This window comes from Amia ocellicauda, chromosome 18 (assembly GCF_036373705.1).
Source record: "Amia ocellicauda isolate fAmiCal2 chromosome 18, fAmiCal2.hap1, whole genome shotgun sequence".
NCBI classification, from domain to species: Eukaryota; Metazoa; Chordata; class Actinopteri; order Amiiformes; family Amiidae; genus Amia; species Amia ocellicauda.
In genome coordinates this window covers 10,899,424-10,925,605 of record NC_089867.1, presented here as the reverse complement: position 1 = coordinate 10,925,605, position 26,182 = coordinate 10,899,424, and the positions used below count along the sequence as shown (strand labels likewise).

At 37.0% G+C, this 26,182-nt stretch overlaps 1 protein-coding gene across 4 annotated transcripts in view; it reads left to right on the top strand.

Moving 5' to 3' along the window:
* Positions 1–24,703, top strand: part of col6a4a (collagen, type VI, alpha 4a) — a 40,088-nt gene extending 15,385 nt beyond the window's left edge. The window contains exons 11-42 of one of the 4 annotated variants that reach the window (XM_066691311.1): positions 910–1,259; positions 2,292–2,370; positions 3,052–3,197; positions 4,201–4,293; positions 4,896–4,949; positions 5,442–5,513; positions 6,367–6,393; positions 6,902–6,946; positions 7,427–7,480; positions 8,102–8,164; positions 9,457–9,522; positions 9,875–9,928; positions 10,387–10,422; positions 11,410–11,472; positions 13,284–13,346; positions 14,143–14,205; positions 14,376–14,438; positions 14,828–14,878; positions 14,991–15,026; positions 15,646–15,708; positions 16,684–16,746; positions 17,026–17,061; positions 17,153–17,189; positions 17,615–17,626; positions 18,224–18,717; positions 18,860–18,956; positions 19,041–19,718; positions 20,182–20,284; positions 20,682–20,914; positions 22,027–22,197; positions 23,142–23,183; positions 23,503–24,703. In XM_066691311.1, the coding sequence (XP_066547408.1) occupies positions 910–1,259; positions 2,292–2,370; positions 3,052–3,197; positions 4,201–4,293; positions 4,896–4,949; positions 5,442–5,513; positions 6,367–6,393; positions 6,902–6,946; positions 7,427–7,480; positions 8,102–8,164; positions 9,457–9,522; positions 9,875–9,928; positions 10,387–10,422; positions 11,410–11,472; positions 13,284–13,346; positions 14,143–14,205; positions 14,376–14,438; positions 14,828–14,878; positions 14,991–15,026; positions 15,646–15,708; positions 16,684–16,746; positions 17,026–17,061; positions 17,153–17,189; positions 17,615–17,626; positions 18,224–18,717; positions 18,860–18,956; positions 19,041–19,718; positions 20,182–20,284; positions 20,682–20,914; positions 22,027–22,197; positions 23,142–23,183; positions 23,503–23,675 (3,680 nt within the window). In that variant the 3' untranslated portion in view covers positions 23,676–24,703. Of the gene's footprint in view, positions 1–909; positions 1,260–2,291; positions 2,371–3,051; positions 3,198–4,200; positions 4,294–4,895; positions 4,950–5,441; positions 5,514–6,366; positions 6,394–6,901; positions 6,947–7,426; positions 7,481–8,101; positions 8,165–9,456; positions 9,523–9,874; positions 9,929–10,386; positions 10,423–11,409; positions 11,473–13,283; positions 13,347–14,142; positions 14,206–14,375; positions 14,439–14,827; positions 14,879–14,990; positions 15,027–15,645; positions 15,709–16,683; positions 16,747–17,025; positions 17,062–17,152; positions 17,190–17,614; positions 17,627–18,223; positions 18,718–18,859; positions 18,957–19,040; positions 19,719–20,181; positions 20,285–20,681; positions 20,915–22,026; positions 22,198–23,141; positions 23,194–23,502 lie in introns of all 4 variants that reach the window. The other 3 variants (XM_066691312.1, XM_066691313.1, XM_066691314.1) reach the window with 3 other exon arrangements.
* The last annotated feature ends 1,479 nt before the right edge of the window (positions 24,704–26,182 follow it).

Here is a 26,182-nt window from a genome sequence, read left to right as displayed (position 1 = left end):
TGGAGGTATGACTATTGACTAGGGTGCCTTCCCATACACCATATGAATAGTTTTATTAAAATGCATATGAAATCTGTTTTTACTTAATGAGAACATGGCATCCGATAAGTATTCTGCCTCCAGACCAGCTTCCAACTCAGATTCTTGACTGCTCCCATTAGGAAGTCTCGCTTGATATTTCACATGCCATAAAACCTAAACAGATGTGATTCATCAGACTGAGATAAATAAAGTGGCTATATTTGGGCCTAATGGTAACAGCAAATGTTCTGCAAATAAATTAGTGTACAGCCAGCCACGAGGTACTTGAAAAATACTTTCAGAGGCCTGTTGTGTCTCATAAAGAGACACTTTTGTTTCAGACACTAGAAAGGTCTTCTTTCCTTGGAATAGCGAGTGTGTCATGTAAACTGTAAAACTATCGCATTTGCAAGGTCAGATGATCAGTAATTTATGTTTTCACGTATATCATTATTTCCTTAATTTTCTCCTTTGTTTTATATCTCCTTTGATGCGACTTGGATTATATATTTACATGGCATTTCCCTTGAATAAAATAAGAATAAAATGTCCACACCAAACACCAACAAGTAGAGAAAAAAGAAAACCAAGGGAAGTGTGTTAGATATCGCAAAGTATTTATGAAAATCCATATAGTGTAGTAATGTTTAATGTGGCCCCGATGGAGACATGGAATTAAAAAGTCAGAAACGGCATATGAGAAAGAACTACAATGGGTGTTTGAGGTGAAGTGAATAAATTTTCCATGATGACTATAGTTAGTATACACTGATAGAAGAAGCTGTCATTTTGACTGCTTTCATCAGTAGAAAACGAAGAAACACAAAATGAACAGTAAGATTGACACAGAAGGAAACAGATACTATCTTGACCAACTTTGTTTCCTAGGCTGTTCGATTGATGTGGCTGTTGGATTTGACATCTCCAGAAGGACCAGATTTCAAGGGCTGTTCAGCGGACAGCAGAAACTGCAAGTCTACCTCCCTGAAATAATCAGACGAATATCTAATTTGGGAGATCTCAGCTGTTGTACGGGGGCAAGAATCAGTATACAGATTGGCTTCCATGTAGCCACAGAAGACGGACAGATTATTTTTGATTCCAAGTTTGAGAAATACAATGAGGACATCATTAAAAAGCTGATGGCACTGCAGACCAAAGAAGTGACATACTTCAACACTAAGTTTTTGCAGTCCTTTTTGACAAAATTTCAGAAAGAATCAAGAGCCAATGTACAGGTAAAAAAAAAAAAATGCTATTTTCCCATTTATTCATATTACTTTTTTTCTTTATAGGGATGTTTTTTAAAAGAAAGTTTAAAAAGCAAACACAAAGCTATTACTGACTAATGTTGGATTAGAAATATATTGCACAACTAATCCAAATAAACCTATTCTACAGTGACAGCAGCTTAATCAGTTAAATGCAGTGACATTTCAGCAGCGAGATGTTCATCTTAGTAATTGTGGCGAATTCCTAAAAACAATTCATATAAAGCTGGCCCAAATAAAATCTCCCATCAGATAAAGATGAGATCCTAATCACATTAAGGGCCTCCTGGTTAACACCGATCAGTATTACTCAAATTCCTGAAGTCAAATTCTCTTTTGAACTCCTTCACAATTTGCTTGATTACAGTCAAGATATAAATCAATGTGTGTAACCTTCCCCTCCCAAACCAGAACATATCTGCCCTATTGCCACTGCATACTTGTAATAGTATGTGGCTGAAAAACAACATTCATTGAAGTCTACAAAATTGGCTTCAGAAGGTGCATTGGGATTTATTGTTAATATTTGTTTTCTTTCTATTTTTCTTTTGTTATTTCTTTCTTTAATAGTTTCCAGAGACTGTGTCTTGGACATAGTTTGAAATTGTAGTTGATACTTTCCATGGCTGGGAAATATAGTGTTCAACCCTGGCTGTCTTCCTTCATATCTCAAGCCAAATGCAAGAAGAACAGTAATGCAGATTTGGGCTCAGATTCATTGTGGTCACAAGACAACAGTAGCTCTGCATGGAATCCCAGCTTTCATGGAGATTATACTGAAAGCCAAAGATTGTGCATATTTGCAGTTCGTTCCCCAAAAAATAACTACAGTGATAATCTAGTTTTAGAAAGGAATTTGTGTGAAAAAAAAGTTGCTTTATGTTTATTATGCAAGGTCTTACAGTCAATTCTACAGTGAATAAACCAGTACAGTACTTGAAATATTGTATTATCGATCTTTTCGTAAGCAGTTAGATATTTATTCTGATTATGTTGCAGGCACTGCTAATATTCTCTGATGGACTAGATGATGTCATTGAGAATCTCGAGTTTGAATCGGAGGACCTCAGAAGACGAGGTATGCTGATAAGCACCATCAGGGTGATTCTGTAAAGCTTTTAGCTCCAGAACTATAAATATTCAAAGACAATTTGCTCCAAGGCTGTGGATTGATCTCCTGATCCATAGTAGATCATGCAAGACAGTCAGCACTTTTAAATCTGGTCTTAAAACCGACTTTTATATTCGAGCTTGAAATTTTGTTTAATGTATTGTATTGCACGCTGTGTATTTATGTTATAATACCCTGGCTTCTACTCTGTTTTATTGTAAAGCATCTTAAGATGTGGTGTCATGAAAGCTGCCATATAACATAAAGATAATTCATATTATTTTGCAAATGAGCACAACTTTGAAAGCTGTCTAGTTAACATTGAACCACAATGAACAAAACATGTAACACACAGCTGGATATATAATCAGGAAAGTCATGCAATAAAAGTTTATGTTTTAATGTTGCTACTTACATTCCTCAAGTGTTTTGGCGTCTCTAGTGTATATTCAGGTGTACAACATTTTTTACTTCAATACTGTATATATATATATATATATATATATATATATATATATATAGGCTATATACTGTTCACTAAATTAAACTTTTAATTAAATAAATTAAACTTAATTAACTATATTATATGTTAGGTTAATTATGGTTTTATTCATTTATTTTGTTTGTTTTATTAATAATTTGGCACAGGTATCAATGCGTTGCTGGCTGTGGCATTGGAAGGCGTCACTAATGCAAACGACATGCAGATGGTTGAGTTTGGAAGAGGTTTTGGCTACAAAGTGCCCCTCACCATCGGAATGCAGGAAGTAGCTAGTTCTATGTTTAAAGAGCTTGTGAGTATCTGTGTCATTATTGTGCATGTACCCTAACTTCTGAGATTGTCTTTTTTCCTCAAAGATCATGCATCTCAAATTTGTGATCACTACAGCCTGATTGCAGTGGTCTTTAAAGAATGCTGCTGTTTTGAGTTTGTACTTGAGGGAAATCTCTGCATCACTGCCTCCTTCCAGCCGGACAATATCATGTGTCAGAAGCGATCTAAAGTAGTTCTACAATGAATGTGACTGGAGCGGAAAAATGTGTAGCAATAACCCAGTAATGTATCTTTAAAACTGTACTTAAAGACCAAATGGGCTTTTGATAAAGCTTTGAACATAACCAATCCTCTTAATTTATTTTTGTGATTTTTTTTTTGGGTGTGCAAAGTTTTCAAAGCAATTCACCGCTTGCTTTTTTCCATTGCATTTTTAAGTTATTTTTTTAATCTATTTTTAAAAAGTATTGTTAAGACATAAATAAATAGCAGGTCCAGAGAAAAGCAAGAGATTGTTGGGGCCTCCCAAGTTGTTAAATCTCCACTCAGAGCACAGATTGTGCCCCGAGGTCCCAGAAACCCCTTTAGCGTTTGGGCTGTCTGTAAGCCTGCATTGTTATCTGTAGAGCTGATAAGCTACCAGTGAAGATATGGCTCTGTTATTCATGCTGTGGACTCGCAGAGTGAAGAGAAGCAGATGGCTGGACACTCTGCAGTTCTGTATGTTTTCCTTCATCTCTTTGATGTTAGTGTAAAGGTCATAGTGTTGACCAACTTGGAAGGGTTTAATAGGAAAAATTTTTATTTTTGATGAGTAAAGAAAGTGCAGATATTTTTTGTATAGTTGTTTCTGCTCTGTTAGTTTTAGAGGATGAAGACTAAACACTTAACACATTTAACTATTCCCTCAGGTAGCAGCACTGGGTGTGTCACTTTTAACATTTAAATTGCCTCACCTGTGCCAACATGCTGTGGAATTAGCGCTTTAACAGCTCGATCATCTCACCTGTCTTGTGTTGCAGGACACCGTTGCGGAGAGAGAGTGCTGTAATGTAATGTGCAAATGTACCGGCCCGGAAGGACTGCGTGGTCCCAGAGGATCCCCGGGAACAAAGGTGAGACTCTGGTTACCTCCTGTTAGTGGAAATGCAGTGAAAGATTCTCAGTGCAATATTTTTCTCAACTTACTTTTCCACTCCTTTTCCATTTGTCTATGTAATTCTTCTAGTTTATCCTTCACATATTCTTAGCTGTTTAAATGGAACAGTTGTTTTAGCATTTTACAAAATTAACCTTTTTTGTAATCAGTTGTACTATGCAAACTTGACTTAAAGTTATTCTTAGGACCAACTTAATAATAAAAATAAATAAAAATAATAATGCGCAATTCTAATTCTAATTTACTGAAGTGAGGTTTATGACAGAACGCGCCCCCCCCCAATGTTGAGAGAATGTTAAATTGTCCCCCCAATATTGTATGCCAGACTCCATAGACATAGAGGATGCGTCCCACCAATTCTGAAACAAAAACTACTCTCCTGATTATAACACATATTTTTAGATGCTTTTACTTTCTTTTTAGCTTCTGTTATGAAACAGGAACAAACAGCCCATTAGTCAACAAATCACATCTCAATCTTGAGACCACTAACTATAATTGTGTTTGTTCTGTGTTTCTATGTACCAAATGGATTTTATTTTATTTTATTTTTTACAGGGATCTATAGGTCCAAAAGGATCTCCTGGACATCCTGGCGAAGAAGGAGGAATTGTAAGGATCTTTATTATGTGAAAGTCTTACTGTGGTTCTTTTCAATGTTCTTGTACATATCATAGTACATTATTTAACAGCGTATTTTCAGGACTGTTAAATATGTCTCACCCTCTGCTCCATTGTGGTTGTCAACAGAGAAGACTACATTTATATTATTTGTTTGTTTTATTTTTATTTTTAAGACAAATATAATATTGGACATTTGAATACCAGTAGCTGACGACACAAGACAACACAATGGTTTAAACAGAAATCAGAAAGTGAAAACACTATAAGAACAAACTTGAATTCACATTATAGAAAGTGAAATAAAGAACACTTTACCTTCCTCCTCCTACTACTATTTTTTCTAAAACAAAGTATAGTTCACAATCAGATTTTCAGAAAATTAACACTGCATTTATAGTCTATTTTCACCTACAACTAACAGCAAAGTCTATGTGAAAGATGAGTTTATGTGCATTTTCAGAAATAACCTTTTTTCCCCAGGGTGAAAGGGGTCCTCCTGGTTTGAACGGCACTCAGGGTATCCAAGGATGTCCTGGAAAAAGAGGCACCAAAGTAAGTTGCCAAAGACTTCAATGTCCAAAGCAGGTTCCACATCAAGGACATTTTGCATCCCTGGGGATTCTCATTTACAATGGACCTGGACCAGAATTGCATTATTATGGCTATTGTAGAGCTTTTCCAGCTCAAGATTTATTTTCCATGTGCTTTTAAAACATGTTATTTATGACTATATTTATGGTATTACAGATACTGAGTGCAGAGAACCACAAAACAAGAATAACCCAGATGTGATATAATCATCAGGAGTCAGAATGGCAGGAAAATGGCAAGGAATTTTGAGAGAGAGTTTAGTTTCAGTTCAAATAGCTGAGCAGATCTAGATTCAATTAACATATGCTGTAGAGTTAGGGCCCCGGAGAGAGGTGTTTAAATGTGACAAAAACACCATGTTAATAACAGTAAATGTGGTCCTTTGAAATAAGATGCACACCCTGTGAAAAGGCTGCTGAGTCGCAAGCAGGGGAAGCAATTAGAAACAGCAAATCAACTGTAAATCAATTGTAGATTACAAAATGACTTCACCTCATTTATACAAAGCCATTGCAACTGAATATTGAGTCAAGAAATAATAGTGAATAAAGATATTATAAGCTGGGTGAAATTGTACATATACATTCCTCAATGAATATTATAAGATAGTATGTAATGCAGATAAAAATACACAAATACTGTAAAAGGTTAGTTTTGCAGATTTAATTATTATATTAAGCATAATTAGGTGATGCTGAAACAGTCATTTGTCAGGAAGGAACAGTGGCAGATATTGATACATATTCAGGTACATTGAATATATGAGACAGATTGTTTTGTATCTATTTTAAAAATATATTTGTTTTTGTTACAGGGACTGAGAGGCTACAGGGGCAATAGGGTGAGTCTGAGTGTCTGGAAACCCTTTGCTTCTAAATGAAATGTCTGTTGTTAATTAACGAGCGACCAAAATGTTTAGAGTGGATCCTTTTTCTCATCTCTGCATAATAACAGTTTAGAAGATGTACTACTAACCGCCTTATCCATTCACCGCAGATTCACATAGCTCCACTAGGAGGCAGGGTTTCACCACTGGTTTCACTCAGTTAATCTTAACATCACAATACATTTGATTTTTATGATCCAGAAATAGTTTGATTTCCACTACAGATACCTTGATCTGAATGACATGTGTAAAGTAATCCTTATACTTTTGTAAGATGTGAACTTCATTATTCCCCTTGATGGGTAAACAAGTAGTGAAAAGTTCAAATTCTAATAGTATAATGTAATATTCAAGACAACGCCAATGTCAAGCAGACACCTTGATCGACTGCCTGGGACCTACAGCTCCCATTCTGTGCTCTCCCGCCCTTATGCCTGAAGATATGTGCTCTTTGTCCTGACAGGGGGAGGATGGGGATGATGGGATTGACGGAGTGGATGGCGAAAAGGTAATACTACTTCAAACTGCACCATTTGTATTACATATTGATCTATAACTATACAGTATCCTAGATATACAGGAGTGTGCATGCTTGTCTTGTTTAAATAGTGATGTGCAAGGTGTAGTTTTGCAGCTAGCTTTATTTGCAGTAAATTATACTGCATTTAATGGCAGTATGCTCTACAGGAAACATAAAATTATAGTGTGTGTGTTAGTGTGTGTTAGTGTGAGTCTGATAGGGTTTAGATATATCTAATTTTCTTTGTGCATTTAAAATTACATATTTTTTTATTTTGTCATGTTTTCAGATTAATCCCTTACATTAACCCTTTACGATATGGACATTTTTAGATGAATGACTTTTGCTGGTCTGCTTATTTACAAGATTAATTATCATACCTGAATGATGAACGCTAACGTCTGACTTATATGTAGTTACTGATATCTGTATCCTATCCAATGTGTCTCTATTGGTTGTGTCAAACAGGGCATTCCTGGATCACCCGGAGCCGATGGCGAGAAAGGCAGTCCCGGCGGTCCAGTAAAGACACTTAATATTTGATAAGCTTTCTATCTGGGCAAAGAGAGGCAAAGGACTGAGAGGGACCACAAAGCTCTACTTCCTGTCAAGTGGTTTCATCTTGAAGTTTAAAACAAATTTATAATCCCATTTTCCACCCCTTACTCCCACCTCCCTCTACCTTTACTTCAAAAGACATTTAGAAATAAATTAAACAAGCTTAATGAGCTCACTTGCTGTAGTAGATCAGCTTTGTTTTTCTTGGACCAAGTGGTCATATTTCAACACATGTCTGGCACTTAACTACTTCACTCCAGTCCACTCTCTGGGCCATGCTAAATCTGAGACCAGAGATTGGTCAATTAAGTAACAAAGGTCAGGTTTCAAGTGCATATCCATTTTGTATGTTCTAGTAATCTAGAGAGAAACATCTGTTTTTTAATGGCATGTTTACAAAAAGATTAAATTTAAGTATGGCTGATTAAATCCAGCTACACCACCTTATAAAGGTGAACGTTGTGATATAAATTATACACACATATAAACTATATATATATATATATATATATATATATATATATATAATCAGTATTATCATATAACTTGAGAGTAGTTCAATTATACTTTTCTCTTTGGATTTAGGGCAGAAGGGGCATAAGAGGGCAACCTGGAGAGAGAGGGCAGTCTGGTCTGAGAGGAGATCCTGTGAGTAACCCATCTTACATCAGCAAAGTATTTCAATCTCACAACCCGCTATACATACTGTATCAACATGTACCGTTTCAGAGGGGCCTGCTGAAACACACTGGAATACACTGGGCTTGTGTTTTTTAAGTGTACAATTGTTTAATCTATTCTTGGTGGTGTTAGAGACCGAGGGCAGATGTTTTCACAGACTAAGACAAAAGGAAATGTTTTCAATTTCTAAATACACAAAGCCATCACAGCTTGTTGTCTGTTCTAAGATCAAGCAAGATTAAAATATTCATGGCATATTGAGAAATACAACCAGAAAATACACACATTATTTGAATTAGACCCCTGTACAATGAGTCTCGTCTGAACCTGTTCCTTTAATCATGGAAACATACTTAATCATATAGACGTCTGACTTCCCTCCACACGTTTGGAAGGAATCCCATTAGTACTGTACCTTGGGGCCTAAATACTGTACTGAAACAGTTAAGATTTGAGTATGATTAATGATCTCCAAATGTCTTACCCCCAGTTTCAATCAGTTATACTGCTCTTTATCTTTACCCACTTCAGCCACTAATTAAGACTATAAACAATCTGTCACCATAGATCTTTAAAGTTAAATTATAATGTATGACTGTCCATAACACTAACACTTCCTGTCTTCCCAGCTCTATATTTATGTGTTTTTGTTGGTTTGTTATTTCTCTGCATAATGTTTTTGATAATGACAGGATAGTCCTGATATTTGTGTTCAAAATGCATGTGTTAAGATTTGAAGCAGTAGAGCAGACAGCTAGAGCAAAAAGACATTCCAGTGCTGGTACAGGAGAAGTCATGATACTGAGGAAAGAATCTAGACGCTCCACAGACCAGGCTAGCTGACACTTCATGTCATGCTAAATATGTACGCTGGAGGGTGCTGGTTTCCTTTTGAAAATGGAAACAAAAAGTTCACTGTTTTGGGTGTGCTGAAAATCCTGTTTCGGTTTGAAAGGTCAGTAATTATGGATGGATAAAAGGAATTATTATCATTATTAATTTATTTTATCATGATGAGTAATGCTATAACTATAGTCACAGTGATGTGCATGTGTAAAAGATTAAAAAACACACAGTTCAGGAGGTAAATGTGTTTGAACTTCCCTTTTGGCTTTTGAACAGAGAAAGTTGTTCTGCTTCGAATTGAAATAACTCATTAGTTGGACCCATCGATATCAGGGTTTAGTGTGTTTCCTTCGAAGATCGTCAGCTTGCTAATGGACGCTCTGAAGTGCTGCTCTGTTTTGTCTGTGTTTCAGGGAGATTCTGGCAAGGATAACTTTGTGCGTGGGCCAAAAGGCGAGAGAGGAAACCCTGGGATACAGGTGTGTGCAACGTCATTGCCAGCTTTGTTATCTTCTCAGATGGCTCCTGATCTGAGACAGCGAATGCCGAAAGTGTGTGGGCGACTTCCTCATGGACTTGCATAAATGAACTGTGTCTGTGAAAGATTGTGAGTCCCACTATTTTGACATGAAAGGATCACTCACTCCAACCCACTGACAGAGAAGGTCCTGGGAATATGACAGCAAATTTAAGAGCTTCCCAGCATCTTGATGAAGGCTTCAGAGCAGTTTAAGTGCTCTGGTTGGCCAAGCAGTAGAGCTCTAAGGAGTTTTCCTTAGTTAGCTAGAAGTTATTTTACATAATCCCGTTATTGTGCTTTTTATTCTGCAGGGTGATGCCGGAAGGGACGGCCTGCCAGGTGACGCTGGTAGCCCTGGGAACAGAGTAAGTCTGTTTGTAATCTATGTATGTTTGTGCTGAAGCCCCCCAGCCTAAGATTTGAAACATTCAACACATTATTCTGCTAATATTATGAAACTACAGACATAGTGTATAGAGACTGCTTCTGACTTTCAGAATCATCTTATATTGGAAAATAATACACTGGTTTTGATAGAGCTTATTTGTAAATTTGGGAGAATATTTTAATGGATTTAATTAGCGTCATGTTGGTTATTGCTTCATCTTCACCCACAGGAATGAGTGGTTGGGGTGGTGTTGGAGCAGATAAATCAAAGCAGAATAAATTAAGTGCCCAAACCAAAGAAGACATCTCATGTGTTGCACTGTTCAGTTACTTCCAGTCAGAGCTAACTGCACTACCTTTCGCTTTTATGGCCGAGACTATTTTCCCTAATGGAAAACACTGAAGGACATTTAAATGTAGATGTGTTTTATTTTAGGGTCCACAAGGTCGAAGAGGTCTCTCTGGAAATAAGGTACAGTGGTTTTGTGCACACTTTAAAGGTAATTAGGTTACACAGAAATCTATGTTCTCTGCATTTATGTCTAGTGCATAATTTTGCTGAATTGATCAAAATAGCACTGTTTAAGCAAACAGTAAAGTAGGTATACTTCTCAGGACCCTTAAGATAAGCAGAGGCAGGACTGAACTTGGTGTGACTGCACTTTAATTCAACTCTTTGGCAGATAGGAGGATGCAGGTCCATCTCTGGCTACACTAAAGGAGCATAGATGTTTTATACCAGCTCAAAAAACTTCTCTAGCAAAAGCTATATGATATGTCAAATCTTATAATATAATCCAATTACTGTTCACTGGAGGAAACCTGTAACTGTATCTGCTGCAGCCTGTGAAAACAGTATGGCCTACGCATTTCGGTAACTGTCAGATTTCCGCTTTTGCATAGAATTTCAGTAAATGCCGCATTCCTAAAGGTCCCTGGGTAATATCTTAAGCCAGTAGTTATCACACCACCTGGTATTCTGTATAATTTTCCCATAAACTCTGAGAAGATCATTATAAATACATAGGCTTATAACTCATCATATAATATAATGTACATATAATACCAGTTTTACATGACAATATGTCTAAAATGTAATATTTGTGAACCACGTGATTTCTTGGAAATCATTGCTGCACCTTTTGTCTAATATCAATGTCTAGACCTTCCTTTCTGTAAAAGTATTTTAAAAGATGTGATGTTAAGAATGTATAATTTAAAAATCTGTTATTTATACATTAAAGGGAACCGCCTCATGATCTTAGTTTTGTGTCAAGAAAGTAATGTGTTAAATGGTATTTAATTCCAGATTAGGATTTAAGACGCCTTTATATTACCAAAATTCCATTCTCATCTGCGAGAAAAAACTCTTCAACGCGACCAGGGTTAGACATAAGTATCTTCTGGTGGATATCAGGTTTACTGTAGCTGCTTGTTTTCCACTGTTCTTGTTTTTCAGGGGGAAAGAGGAGAGGGGGGATCGCAAGGCTTGGCAGGAGATCCTGGGCCCAGTGGTCCTCAGGTTAGCTTCAGATGTGTCCATTTTGTTTACATATAATGTACATTATTTCTGTTGTATTTCTTCTATAAAAATGCCTGTCCTTAGGAGTCCTGTATATCAATTCCATTTTAAGCCTTGTAAGTTACCTGAATAAAGGCAGATAAAGGCATCTACCCAATGATTAATTAATAAAACAACAATAGCAGGGTAACAAAATCTCACAATTTGATTGCAGATTGTAATACACAAAATTATTTCAAGTTTAGTTCATCTAGCAGATCAAGGGGAAAAATTAAAAGCTTTGTTTGAATATTTCCGCTTCACAAAGAGTAGCTAGTTCAGGCGATGAATGACTGTTCCTGAGACTAGACTAGAACTGTGGGAGAGCGATCCTTCTCTAGCTATGTAGCCAAGCCCTGGAGCTGCCTCAATATATCTTTATCCGACAGTTCTCAGCGCAAGACTAATTTCTTTAACTTGGCTCTTCAGCCACTATGAGTAATGCTTCATTGATATTTGTGTTGGAATTATCATGCATGTTTTTTTCTTTCCCTTTTTGAACTGTCCTTAATGTTCTGCCTAGTTTGGTGTAACTTATTACACTAGGAGTGGATGAAAGACCGAGCTTTTCATGATTTGTGATGTATTTAGAAAATACTGTATTGTTCAATTATACACATTATTGGTCAACGCCAAAACAAACTGTCCGTCAGTTTGTGTTCACAACAAACAGATGTTTTGTCTGTTGTTTGCACAAAAATAAAATGTACGCTATAGAAAGAGAAATTACAGCTCAAAAGTGAATTCCCTTTAGCAATACAGTACTTAAAAGTAAATTTTTCAAAGTCTAGTATTCTATAAAGACACAATTTAGAAAGAAAATCTCAAAGTAATTTAAAACACATGCATAATCATTATCAAGACAGTCTGTTCGTGTTACAGTGTGTTCAGGCTGAAGGGCAATAATGAATGTTTGAACAGGTTTATTCCCTTTGATGCTCTGAGCTGGTGTTCTCTAGGATAAAAGCATATCAGCAGTCAATCATATTGTGTAGGATGTTGGACTGCAACAGAGCCAGGGAATTTGAAGCTGTTAACACTGATAATCTGAGGAGCTTCCACACGGGCCATTGTCCAGTATTCTGTGGAATTTGTATAAAAGCAACTTCACTGGAGTTTCAAGAAATGGTTTCTCCATTCCTGTTTTTTCTTCCTGAGTGGAGACTTAGTCATTTTCAACACCACATTTGTCAATTACTGTTCACATTAATTACAGACACAGCTTGTGACAGACCATAGTTGGATAAGCAGCCAAACACATTTTTGTGGAAATAAAGCCTTAGCCAAAACTGTCTGATAGTACAACAAGTTTCAAACCTATTCAGGACCACAGTTTACTACTTAGTACAGCACAAAGATACATGGTATAGATTAATGAACGATGCTGGCACTTTTTTGTCTGAATAACACCTAAAATGAACATTAACACAGCACTAGGATTAAGAAATTAGAATACAACAAATTCTGTCACTCATCATCATTAGCCTTTACCGATCCACTGCTGGATGAAGGCCTCCCCAAAATTCCTACACATCTTCTTTCTGCAGCATCTTAAGGTAGTTTATCTGACTTACAAGCAAGAGGTTTGAAATCCAGCTACTAGTGGGTTTGGAAGAAGCGTAGCATTTCTATCTTCTAGGTTTTACGATTAGCTCTTGGAAGGTAGAGGCCATTCTTGAATGCTCACGTAGATAGAATTCTTACTATAATTTTGCTTTTTTATTTTTTAATGCTAATATAATGATGGCTGAACTGTTTTATACACATGACAGGGAGTGAGAGGACCCATTGGGACTCCAGGGCCACGTGGCTCTCTCGGCCTACCTGGGCCTCAGGTAAGATTCTCCACAGACATTCCAATGTACTGGGCCGGGTGAGTCCAGCCTTCATATGAATCATGAATCAAACAGACTCTTCTGCTGAAAAAGGATCCATGTTTGCAGGACCTTTCAGTATGTTATGTTTGACCAACAAACCTTTACATCAGGTTTTAGTTTTGAGAGATTCATTTTAGCCTCCTTGGTCTAATATAAAAATATTTGTTCTCCCTGAAGGTTTTAGATTACCAATCTAAACTTCAACAATTGGACATCTATCAACACATACAGTTTCCACAAAGGACATATTCTGAACTCCACCATTGGCAAAGGAAATGCATTGACTTGACAGTTATTATTATCATGATGAAAGATTTCAAAAAAGCTATGAATCAAAATGAAAAAAATAAAACACACACAAAAAACTAAAAACAAATAAACATGGAGCTCTGTGTGAATTATTGATTGCTATAGCATTAAATTACACTATCCATTAGCACGTGTAACAATACATTTATTTTAGATTACTTTATGAACAGGAAATCGACTGACTAAGATTGTTATGACATTTTTGAAATATATTGTATATTTTTGAAATTGCTTTTGTAAAGAAAATATGTTCTTACTTTCTGATGATGGCCCAAACCCAGGAATCCAGTCCAGTTTTATTGTAATTCAATGTTTTCACAACCATGCACATTTACATCTCGGCGAACTCAGTTTATGGAAAGTGGAAAACAAAACGTACTTCTGGTGAATAAATCTTCACAAGCATACAAGCACTCTGTATAAGACGGTGTTTTACTTTTTACAGGGAGAACCAGGACTGCAAGGCCTTAAGGGAACGAAGGGGAGTCTTGGACAAAAGGGACAGAAGGTCTGAAAAGGAATGTTTACATGTACACGTCAAAACCCCTATTATACACAATGAGAAAAAAAACAGAAAGAAAGCCAGAAGACATACTTATTATTTGCTTTGATTGATCCAGGAAGCCCTATCCTGTATGATTACCTGACTTCAATATCTCTTTTGAAAATGTTTCTCAGGGTCAGCCTGGAGACTTTGGGGTTAGAGGATCTTTTGGACCGCCTGGGCCGAGAGGATTGCCAGTAAGTTATCTTTTTTTCTCCCTGTGCTTCTGAATGTGAACAAGAGTATTACTTTTACTCCTTAATTACATAGTAACTCCTATCAGGAGCAGGTTTCCTGTGATAAAGTCTGGATAATGGGTATAAATAGGCCTATTTACAGGACATTACAGATTCCTGACACAGGCAGTTGTACATCGCTGCAAATCCAGGTGTGTGCAGAAAGTGTTTATACTAGTTCCTGTCTTACAAATCAAACTCTCTAAAGCATTCAAAAACAGTGTAGGACCCTTTGTCTACAGTGAACACCAAAAAGGAAAGGTTATCAAGTTCATGAAAAGGCTGTTTTTTTAATTTAACAGTACCGCAGTGCTAGGTCTGTTGATTGAATTGTGTTGCTTGTAAAACAGGGAACTGATGGCAGAGATGGTTATGGGTCACCTGGGGACAAAGGACAGAAGGTATGTATGTCATTAATATGTCCTAAGATATGTTATTGCCTCAAACAATACACATTTTAGTGCTCCACATATTGGTTTTAATTCATTTTCTTTCTTTATCTTTTGATTTCAGGGAGAGCCAGGATTCCCAGGTTACCCAGGGACCCAGGTAAGCTGTTATTAACAGTGTATTAGCTATGACTGTGTATGCCACACTTCCTATAATATACCGTCGGCCAAGTAGAAATTTGCATTTCACACATTCGCTTGGCTTCCAGTTATGTCCCATCGTTACTTTTGCAGAAAGTAACTTTCCTTGAGTTGGAAAATTCCATACATATAATCAGGACTATTTCTAGTGTTCTTCCTTAATACAAATAGACTCACATGTGAAAGACATCCCCATTTGTCCAATGTTATTGTCTGAATAATCGACACCAATGTAATGTCACTGGCAACAGTTTGTTTCACTGAAATTTATGATGGACTAAAAACAACAATAAACAAGAACCTTCAATGTGAAGCTTGTATATATTCTGTCTTCCTTTAAGTAAACTGTTTTATATATTGCTCAGATCCTTTTTAGTCTAGTTGAGGGTCACTGTAATAGCACAAGTTCTCACAAAGAAGGTACAACACCCAAACTGTATGTAGAACATTATGGCACAAATTGCAGGAGAAAGCATTCGTTTTACTGTACAAGGCAAGCAAAGTTTAAGGTAAAAGTAATGTGTTAATACAATCCAAACCAAAGTGAAGTAAATGCATTGTCCCCACTTGTCTTAAAGGGAGAGGAAGGTACACCTGGAGTCACTGGCAGCAGAGGTACCAAAGGGGTTCGTGGGAGACGGGTGAGTTTTTTTGAGGACCACCCTGTTTTTGAAATGTTTCCAGACCACTGACAAATACAATCTGTAATGGCTGTGTCAAAATTACAGCATAATTACTGCCCAATGAGCAGAACATTTTTGTGAATCCAGCCCTTAAAGTCGGATTCCATAATTCCTTTAGGAAAGCATGTAATTTGTGGTTATTCATTCAATATTAATGTATTTGTTATTGTACTATAACAAAAACACAAGACAAGCCTATTCATCAATTATTTAAACTTTCCATTCATCATATTCTAAATTGTAACACTATACCAAATATAAGCAGTAATAAATCTAACATTTTAATAACTTCTGAATAATGTGGAAAGATTAGAAGAGGTTTATTACAGAAACTTCCGGAGAGAGGAGTAAGAATTTGCACAATCATTTTGCTTTCAATCTCGTCTCCGGAACACTAGTGAAGCATGTACATTTCAGCTAGTGGGCTCTATTGTCATTCGTAGGAGAAACAGAGTTTGTGTAAACTTCTAATACATAATCTATAGTTTTACACCTGCAACTAAAAATATATAAGTATTTAGGAGACAAAATCAACTGATCATTGAGACCTGTTGTGTATTATTATTTCAACCATCCTAGGAGGCTGTGTCTTTGGTCCTTCTGAGCAGCATCACACAGTTAAATGTTTATGGGGATTGGTTTAAAATGCTCCCTAAGTGTAACATATAATAGACAGAGAAAGCTATCACTGAGACTCTTTTGCAGGCAGACTTTTTAATGTATTAAAATTTAAATAAGAAGCCTAGAATACTATAAAGAAAACTGTATATATTTCTTGCTAAGATGAGTTGGATTGTTAACAATTTATATTATTTTATAACAATTTTTCAGTTGCATGAAACATAAAAGCCATACTCTGTGCTTTCAGAAGGAATGGAAATTGTGCATGTTTTAGATACAGACTCTGTTGATTGTGCTATGTGTTTATTCCAGGGTAATACTGGCAGGACAGGGAACACCGGGGACCCAGGCAGTCCCGGACCTGCTGGCCCCATGGTGAGATTTTAAACTACGTTCGGAAATGCCTTGAGTTGTTCATGGCTGATGCTGTTAACCCTGTGTATGCCTTTGTTGATCTTGCAATTGCCATTATATTCTGCACTGACTAGAAATATTGAACAAGGGGCCAGAACACAGGGATTCCTGTACCTTTGTGAACCTGTACTGGGTTTATTTTAATTCCTCCAAATGCTAAACTGACTTGTAGAACAGACATTTGAATAAAGATAAATCAGCATAATTAAGCCACACTGAAAAATATGTTTTCTTTTTCAGGGTGTTAAAGGACCGAGTGGAACCAGATCAATGAATGTATGTAGCTGCTTTTATTTCCTCATGAATGATTACATTATTTTTTAGCTTGAGACTAACTGTCTATATATTTTTTCTTTTGTCCTTCAAGCCTTGTGAGCTTGTCACCTATGTCCGTGACAACTGCCGTAAGTACTGTTTTAAAAACCTGTTCTAGTCTGCAAAAGCATTCAGGGAGAACATGAATGTAATTAAGTGAAATATATAAACAATATAACATATAAAAACACTTTATATTTGCCAGAACAGTACCGTATCTTTGTTAGTTAATGCTATATTATGTATAGTTTGCAATACATTAAACACACTAAAGTATGATACATAATTGTGTAAAGTATAAAGTATATATGAAGTATTTTTTGCATATTTTATTTTGTGATTATTCTGTTCAGTCTTTTTGCAAATGGTCTAAAAATATATTTGTAAAACTTTTTTGTGTTAATCACTAATGCTTTTTTATCCTAAAACATAAAACTGTTTAACTTAGCTTTGTGTCTGGATATTCAAGAAACACTGACTGTCATCTCTTTATCTGTATTTTTCTCCATGACAGCATGCTCCCAAGGTAATTAATTGCAGTTGTTTAATTGCTTTCATGAGTTTCTTGTATGTATTCCTTGGCACTCTCCCTTTTTGACATTTTCTAACCTACGCTGTTTTTGTAATGATTGACTGCTATTAATTGGTAGACCATAACATAACCATAACATTAGCGTCATAGATACTTGATAATGCAATTAATTAGAAACTGCTGAGAATTAAGAGACAACCGCAACCTTTCTGCTCCATAACTTTGACCATTGGATAACATTCCTCAGCTTTCCATGCTCAGCTTTCTCTTATCTCATGGAAGACTGAGGTAATGATGGTGACTAACTGGAGAGAAAAAGTAGGCACTTGTCTACACTAAAAGAAGTGCAGTTATTTTTCTTGTTTATCTTTCTCTGTTCAGGCAGTTTTAAGGAACATTCAAATGTATAAAAAGCTTTACTTTCTCAAATAATAGAAAATCAAGTAATGATAGATGTGTCTCTATGCAAAGATTAAAAAAAAAATGGAAATAAAGGGTTGTCTTTTCTTGGCTCTAAATAATATTTTCAAAAAGTTCTGTGATACATTCTCAGTTTTGGCTCTGAAGAATGTCTGTTTCTTTTGTGCCCAGGGAGGACCGATTGCCCTGCGTACCCCACAGAGCTAGTGCTCGCCTTCGATATGTCTGAGGACGTTTCTTCACCAGTCTTTGAGAGAATGCGAAAGGTCGCCCTAAAGCTTTTGGAGGACATCAGCATCGCAGAAAGCAACTGTCCCACCGGAGCCCGGGTAGCGGTCCTGTCCTACAGCTCCACCACAAAGTATCTGATACGCTTCTCGGACTATCACCGCAAGAAGCACCTGATAGAAGCAATAAAGAACATTCCCCATGAGAGGACGTCTAACCGCCGCAACATCGGGGCAGCTATGAGATTTGTGGCCAGGAATGTGTTCAAGCGAACCCGCCAGGGCGTGCTGATGAGGAAGGTAGCCCTGTTCATCTCCAATGGGGCGTCTCAAGAGGCCACACCCATCACCACAGCTGTGATGGAGTTCAAGGCTCTGGACATCACCCCTGCGGTCATCGCATTCAAGGATGTTCCAAATGTCAAGCGTGCTTTTAGGGTAATGGGCCATTCATTTCTTACTATTTCAGACGATTAATCAAAAATCCCCTAAATGCTTATGTTAATGTTTTCCTTTAAATGAAGTAACCACAAAATGAATACATATTCCCTTACTTTTGGATTTATTTGTCATTATATAGGCTGATGAAACTGGAAGTTACTTAGTGTCTGTTCTGGATAGAACACAGGCTCAGGATTCGGAGATCCAGAGAATTCTGCAGTGCACGATCTGCTATGGTAAGCCTTTTTACATACAGTGCTGTTTGGCCTGTTTTACACCTGCAATTGTTTGTATATCAATATATATAATTTCTGTTTCAGATGTGTGCAGTCCATCCACAGAATGCCCGAACATCAACTTTGTTCCAACTCCAGTGCAAATGGACATGGACCTGGCTTTAGTGGTAGATGGTTCAAGGAATATGGGGACAGACCAGTACGAAGGGGTTAAACAACTTCTGAGCTCTGTTGTGGATCAGATTGCCATTAGTAGCCAGCCAGGGACATCAGCCAAAGGAGCTAGAGTGGCTCTAGTTCAGCACAGTCCTTTGAGCTACCCTCCAAGATCAGGCCAGAAAGCAGTCACACTTGAGTTTGACCTCCAGCAATATAAGAACAAGATGGTAATGAAAAGGCATATTCAAGAGAACATGCAACAAATAGGGGGCTCCTCCAGTGTCGGCCATGCAGTCGAATGGGTGATCAACAATATCCTGCTCAAAGCCCCAGGACACAAGAGGACACAGGTCATTATCACAGTTCTTGGAGGGGAGACGAGCTATTGGGACCGAGCCAAACTGAACTACATATCTCTGGTAGCTAAGTGTCAGGGTATTGCTTTATTCACCCTTTCAGCAGGAAATGAATTCAATGACACACAATTAGAAGAGATTTCAAGCTTCCCCCTGGAACAGCACCTGGTACACTTGGGTCAAGTCAAGCACGGTGAAATAGAATACACACAGCGGTTCATTCGAGCCTTCTTCAGCATTCTAAAGAGTAAGGAAAACCTTGACTATGCTTTCAGGAGTAGCTTCCTTCAAAAGATGAATATATGGTATTGGGCCTATACTGCTCATGTAGGTGTTAGATTCAAGCTTGACGTGCACAGTGGTTGCTAGTATTGTTGCAAGAGTCTCCATATCCTCTTTAAATATTGCAGGGAATCAGCTTTGAAGGCATGACTTTGATAAGGCTTTGTCAAATATGGCCTCCTCTGATTATGTGCTATCCATCAAGCTGTTGTATTGTAGTGTTAAAGGAAACAAGAATACAGATATACCAAGCACGGATCATTTATGAATGTGTTTCTATGCATGTTGACAATTTCATTTTCTTTGCCAGGAAGTAAGCTTTAAATAGACTGCTGTGTTGGGATAAAATACCATAATTGTGTTCTGGATATACAATGATGTTAAGGGTAAAATTAAGCTTGTATGTAACTACACCCATACCATCACAGATGGAATCAACCGCTATCCGCCAGCAACCCTTCAAAGGGAATGTGACGATATCCAGGCACTGATCCCGGAAGGGGAATCATTGCAAGGCCTTCCAGTAGAAAGGTACATTCCCAACTTCTTCATTAGTGTGTTCAATGCACATGTCTGTTTATGGCTCTGGCACTGTCCCCTGAACTTTATCCCCTGATCAAGACTATCTAGTCTAAGGCAGGGGTGGAGTATAAAATAATCTGAGCATTTTAATAAAATGGAAATGTATACATTCCTGAAAAAGCAAGGGGTTTATATAAAACAAATTAGAAGTTGTGGACTGTAGCCCTAGGTAAGTAATCATGGATAATATTTGTCCCAGAGTAAAAATTACCTACATTGAATATCAGGGTTGAGTTTACATATACAAGTTGGCCGATGGGAGAACCTCAGATTGACAGACAGCTTTATTTAAAAAACCCATTTTATCTTATGAGCTCAGTGTTGAAGTAAACCTCCCATCTTACAGCATCCCAGTTAAAACTCCAGCTCCAGAAGAAGAATATTACAGTTACACAGAGGAGACTGGAACCATAACAGAGGAGCCGGAAGAAGAGATCACAGAGGAACCTGACATTCAAGGGGAGAAGAAGATATACAATTATGAAGTGGAGGAAGAGGAGGATGAAGAGCTAAGAGAAGGGGTTGAAGAATATACAGAAGAAGTGGGCTATGGTGGAAGTGAAGGCAGAGGAGATGCAAGTAAGTTCTGTTCAGTCAGTTGAAAACACACCTGCTTTCAGTTATACATAATGCATGGAAAGCACTTGAACATCCAGGCAACAGATTTTCAACTTACTATTGCTGTGCAACTATCATATCACATGCCTATTGATCCGGTGGGTCTAAATCCAATGGGGGAATAGTGATGGAATTAAGTCACTGGTAATTTCCCCTGAAACATGGGAAACATGATCACAAACCAAAGGATTATGGTGCTTTTATAGAACGTGTCATAAATGTGCCTGGCTGATGCAGATGTAGTTTCCAACAGTGCCTGACTGAGAGCATTGTAGCAAGAGCATATTTCCTACATGACACATTACAAAAATAAAATGATGGGTGATTGTTTTTGTCGCCTTCACTCTAGTACCTCAATTAATAAACTTGAATATATATAAAATGAATAGCGTTTCCATTTTCTAATTAAAAAAAGTGATTTCTTTACATAAATCAGGCTTAATACATAAATCCCCATTTGTGACCAACTTCTTATAATTCCCCTTGAATGTCATGATATACATGTGTTCTATGTTTTCAGTGGAATTGGAATTGAATTCATGTCTAATTAGAAAATTTGCACATGGATAGTGCATACGTCTCACTTATTTCCTTTCAGTTTCATTTCAGAACTGTCTGATATCAGTTAACTCCTTAACTAATATACACATACTTAACTCAAATACAAAGATAACTAAATAATAACTGATGCAAATTCCAAATCAGCCCACATAAATCCACGGGCATGGGCCCAATCCAAACTACAAACTGCCCACCAATCGCAGAACTACAAACATATTACTTGCACTTGGGTTTGCATTAGTTCCAATTGCCAAGAATCACGTATTGGAATTGCTTCTTTTGATTTGGGTCCAGGCCACTTTTCCATTTTGAAAGCCATAGTAAATAAATAAATAAATTACATACATACATACATAAATACATACATACATGCATTTTTCACATTTCTATATTCTTGGATTGCCTAATGTTATATAAACCATGAACAATTTTGTAGGGAATTAACATGCCCCATTAGTTTTGAGTAATGACTGCCAGTGGGACTTGAGTAAATGAGCTTGTTTTGGTTGCAGCCCATTGCCTGCTGGACATGGATCGCGGTACATTATGTGGGAACTATTTGCAGAGATGGTATTATAATCAGGCTATCGGTGCATGCTCCCAGTTCTGGTATGGCGGTTGTGATGGTAATGAGAACCGGTTTAATACGGAAATCCAATGCTCCCAGACATGCGTCCTTAAACGTAAGTCAACACACTTGTACGTAAACCATCTCAGTCACCGTATGATACCTATTTATCAGTTATGTATTTTCAGAGTTTGCTGAATTAAGCCTAGGGAAAACTGGAAAGATATCAGTTGACAGAACTCAGTTAAGACTGCTGTGTGGTTTATCTTTCCACTGCTAAATGCATAGACACTCAAATGGTTTTAGCCTAAATTACATTGTTTTATATGAAGCGTCAATAAAAACTGTACAGACAAATCTAATGATAAAAAAAAGTATTAATTACAATATGACAATATATTATTTTAGTACAGATCAATCATCATGACAAAGCATCAGAATTAAATAACTGCGTTTAAAGTAGGCAATTACTACTGGATACTACTAAATAAAGGATTCAATTGTATTTATTTTTCAAGTAAAGAAAAATTACATTTAATCATAAGAGGAACACGATTTAACCTTGTAATATGTGTACAGCCACCTCCCAGTCAATGAATACATTATTTAATTAATACATACATAAATATACTCCTGCAGTCAATATATTAGCCTTCCTAAAATTTGCAGTCATCTGTTTAGAAGACACCTGTTCATTATAATTAATTGCTACTGAAGGACATTGAACATAAAACAGATTAATTAATTGGTCTTGAACAGGTGCCTTTCTGTTTTACACAATGACTTTGACCCAGAGATCCGTCAAAGGGGAAATTCAGAAATAAAGCTATACAAAGTAACCGATCACAGTTCTCGAGTTGCGCCAAGTAGAAAATGCTGTGTCTGTTCATTTTGTGTTTCACTTGGCTCTATTGCCTATGGATTGATATGAATTGCATATTTACAGGTACAAAAAGTGGATGTCTTAGCGCTTCATCATAGTCAAATCCTTATCTCATGGCATGTTTCTTTAATACCTATACTGTAAATGTTTTTTATTTTTTTATTTTATTTCCATAGAACCAGTTACAGACACCCAACAGAAGGAACTTCAAAGTCAAGGTGGAGTAAAGTACTGTAATCGTCCTCTCATGTTCTTCTTTACTTATATTCTGAAACAGTTTCTGTGCTCTTGTCATTATCTGAGTCACAATCAATGATTAGCTTAGTTATGTAACTGAGAATTAAAACAATACCCTGGGGGCCTTACAAACTGGATTGCATTAGCTATTCACTCTTCTCATTGTAAATTGATAATAAATGCCCACTGGGCAGTAAGCATAAGCAGATCAAGCACAGCATGGGCACAGCAAAATGATGTAATATTTTTACAAAGCATTCATGTATTTATTGTGTCTTCTTGCTTTTTATCTCTTCCCAGTCGTGTGCCGTCTCACATTAGATGAGGGAGACTGCCGGAACTTCACCCTTAAATGGCACTTCGATGCTGAGCAAAACCTGTGCTTGAGGTTTTGGTACGGTGGCTGCGGCGGAAACCAGAACAAATTTGAAACCCAGGAGGACTGTGAAAGCCTCTGTCTTAACTCTGGTTGATCAGATGTGCATTTTGTGTAGAATTTAGTTGTTATGTGTTAGTGAAAAACAAAAGTACCGTAGAACTGGTGTGTTACTGGGTAACACAGATTAGATGGCTTCTTTAGCCCTACAAACGTTCTTGTTTCCAAACTGGATTTGTTGCATCACAAAAGTATGGATAAAATATCACAGCCTGTGATCCATAAGTAGAACATTTCATCAGCAGTTTCCCTGGTAGAAAGTGCTTAATGTATACTTCATATGCCTTGTATCATTATTAACAAGTACCTCAAATAAAATAAAAATAGAACGACAGAATAATATGGTCACTAAAGTGGTGAAGGAGGCGATGATTTGTAGGAATTTGATTTGAAATTAATGGGGAAATAATACTGGTGCACAAAGAAATATGTTCACATTATTAGTTAAGGTTTACTTGTATGTGAAATGAACATTTCATTAAAAATGCTCATGATGATGTACATTAATAGGAATGATTTCCAGGTGGAGCGTTACTAAATAGCTTTGTCATTCTTTGTGTCCTCTAGATTTGTCATAAATAGTCTAGTGCCCAATTTGGATAAGGACTGATAAAAGAGTACTGGAAATCATGAAGGTTATATTTATTGAAAGCCAGTGGTCTCAAATCATGCCATCAGTCTTGTCCACTGAACTGAATCCATGTTATTTTATGGGTTTGTAGGGTATCGTTATCCATGGTGCTATTAATTAAAATGTTTAAAGTACAGTGTTTGACTTAACATCCATTCTATGTTTACAGTTTACATTTTTGAAAGACCTCCAACTACCAAAACCATATATTAAGTATGTCCAAAATAAAGTGAAATTTGACTGATCTGATTAATATTAATATTAATATTAAATATCACACACTTAAATATACATATACATATATGATGTAAATATCCTCCCATGAATGTTAAAACTACATTGATGGCCATTTATTTAAAACGTTCTTTTTAAATCTTTGGAGCTTTTGTTTTAAATAAATACATACAAATAAATCCTGCTTTCCTCAATGTCAATATTGTGGTCTGTTTGTGTCAGTATGAAACTAGACAGTGACTGAACGTGGAAAACGTGGATTATCTGAGATATATTTTCCACAGAATCTTTTGATGTGGGTACTGCTACATCTTGGTACTGGGATTCACTGATGTTACCTATTAGTTAAAGCCATGGGACTAATTCTCTGAAATCCACAAACTCTTCCTTCTCACCCACCCATTTCCTTTACTTCTCACCACTGAAGCATCAGATTTCTCTGGGTCTCCTACTGAGCCACAGTTTCAATTCAATTCAAGGGTGCTTTATTGGCATGACAAACAGTTTTGTAGTCTTTATCTTTCTCTTCTTCGTTACCTCTCTCTGACTCAGAGCTCTCCTGTCTGCATGTACCCTCGACCCCCTCCCCATGTTTAGTTGAACAACCTGTAAAGTTAGATAAATTAGAGCCATGATTTTACTTCTGCATATCATATAAAATATCTGTGTGGACAAGATTATCTAATTGTAAAAATTGGTTGTCTGTACTGTGTTAAGCAACGAATTACGCACATTTAAAAAAAACAAAAAAAAACACAGGTGTAAATCTTCATTATTACCCCAGTCACACTGAAACAAATGCTGGCATTGGTGGCATTTTGTTGCCAGCAAGGTCTGTGTGAATGGGTTACTGTCGTCATTTCAACACCTCTAATTTTCCAACTCGGGTCCTAGCCTAAACGCCAGCAATTCATGTAACCAATCAGAATAGTGGCACATTTTCAAATTTTGACCACAACACAATAAGCCACCTTTGCCCAAGAACTTGTGATCGTAATGGAAAATGGACCGGGTCGTTAGAAATGTAAAATATAATATCTCTATACAGGCAAATTTGCGTTGCATTGCACTGTACACATACAGTAGTTTGTTTTGAGTTATTTAATTTGATTTTAAGGCAGTAATGTCAAACTTTAAAAAATGAAAAATAAAAGAGTTGTTTTGAGCAATCAATCAATTGCAGTTCTGCACACCCAGACTTTTGTCTTTTGGTAGACCTAGATATACACACAGTGAAATGTCATGCTTATTTTCTCATTTATTTTAGTTGATTTAACTTTGCTGCAGTATATGTCAAGACCCACACACTGCCTCTCTTTACGCGACCATGAACCAAGAGCCCAGTCTCATACTGGGTTCACTGGTTCAAATGATCTGTGACTTCTGGGTCTAGTGACCTCACCGCAAAACACACAACCATACAACCCGATGACCTGGTCATAGTGCGAAAACACACCTAGAAACGTATCTTTTGCACTTCCCTCCGGACTATTTGTTCTTGCTAGTGAGTCGGAACTGAACCGGATCCCTGGTATGAACCAATAGCCCAGTTAACACAATGGAAGGAAACTGGCAAAACAGGTAAATGATCAAACTTTTACAAACGTGTCCAGAATATGGGTCCATGTCTCCTCTCCCAAACCCACAGGCATGCATAGTGTCTCATTCCCAAGGCTACA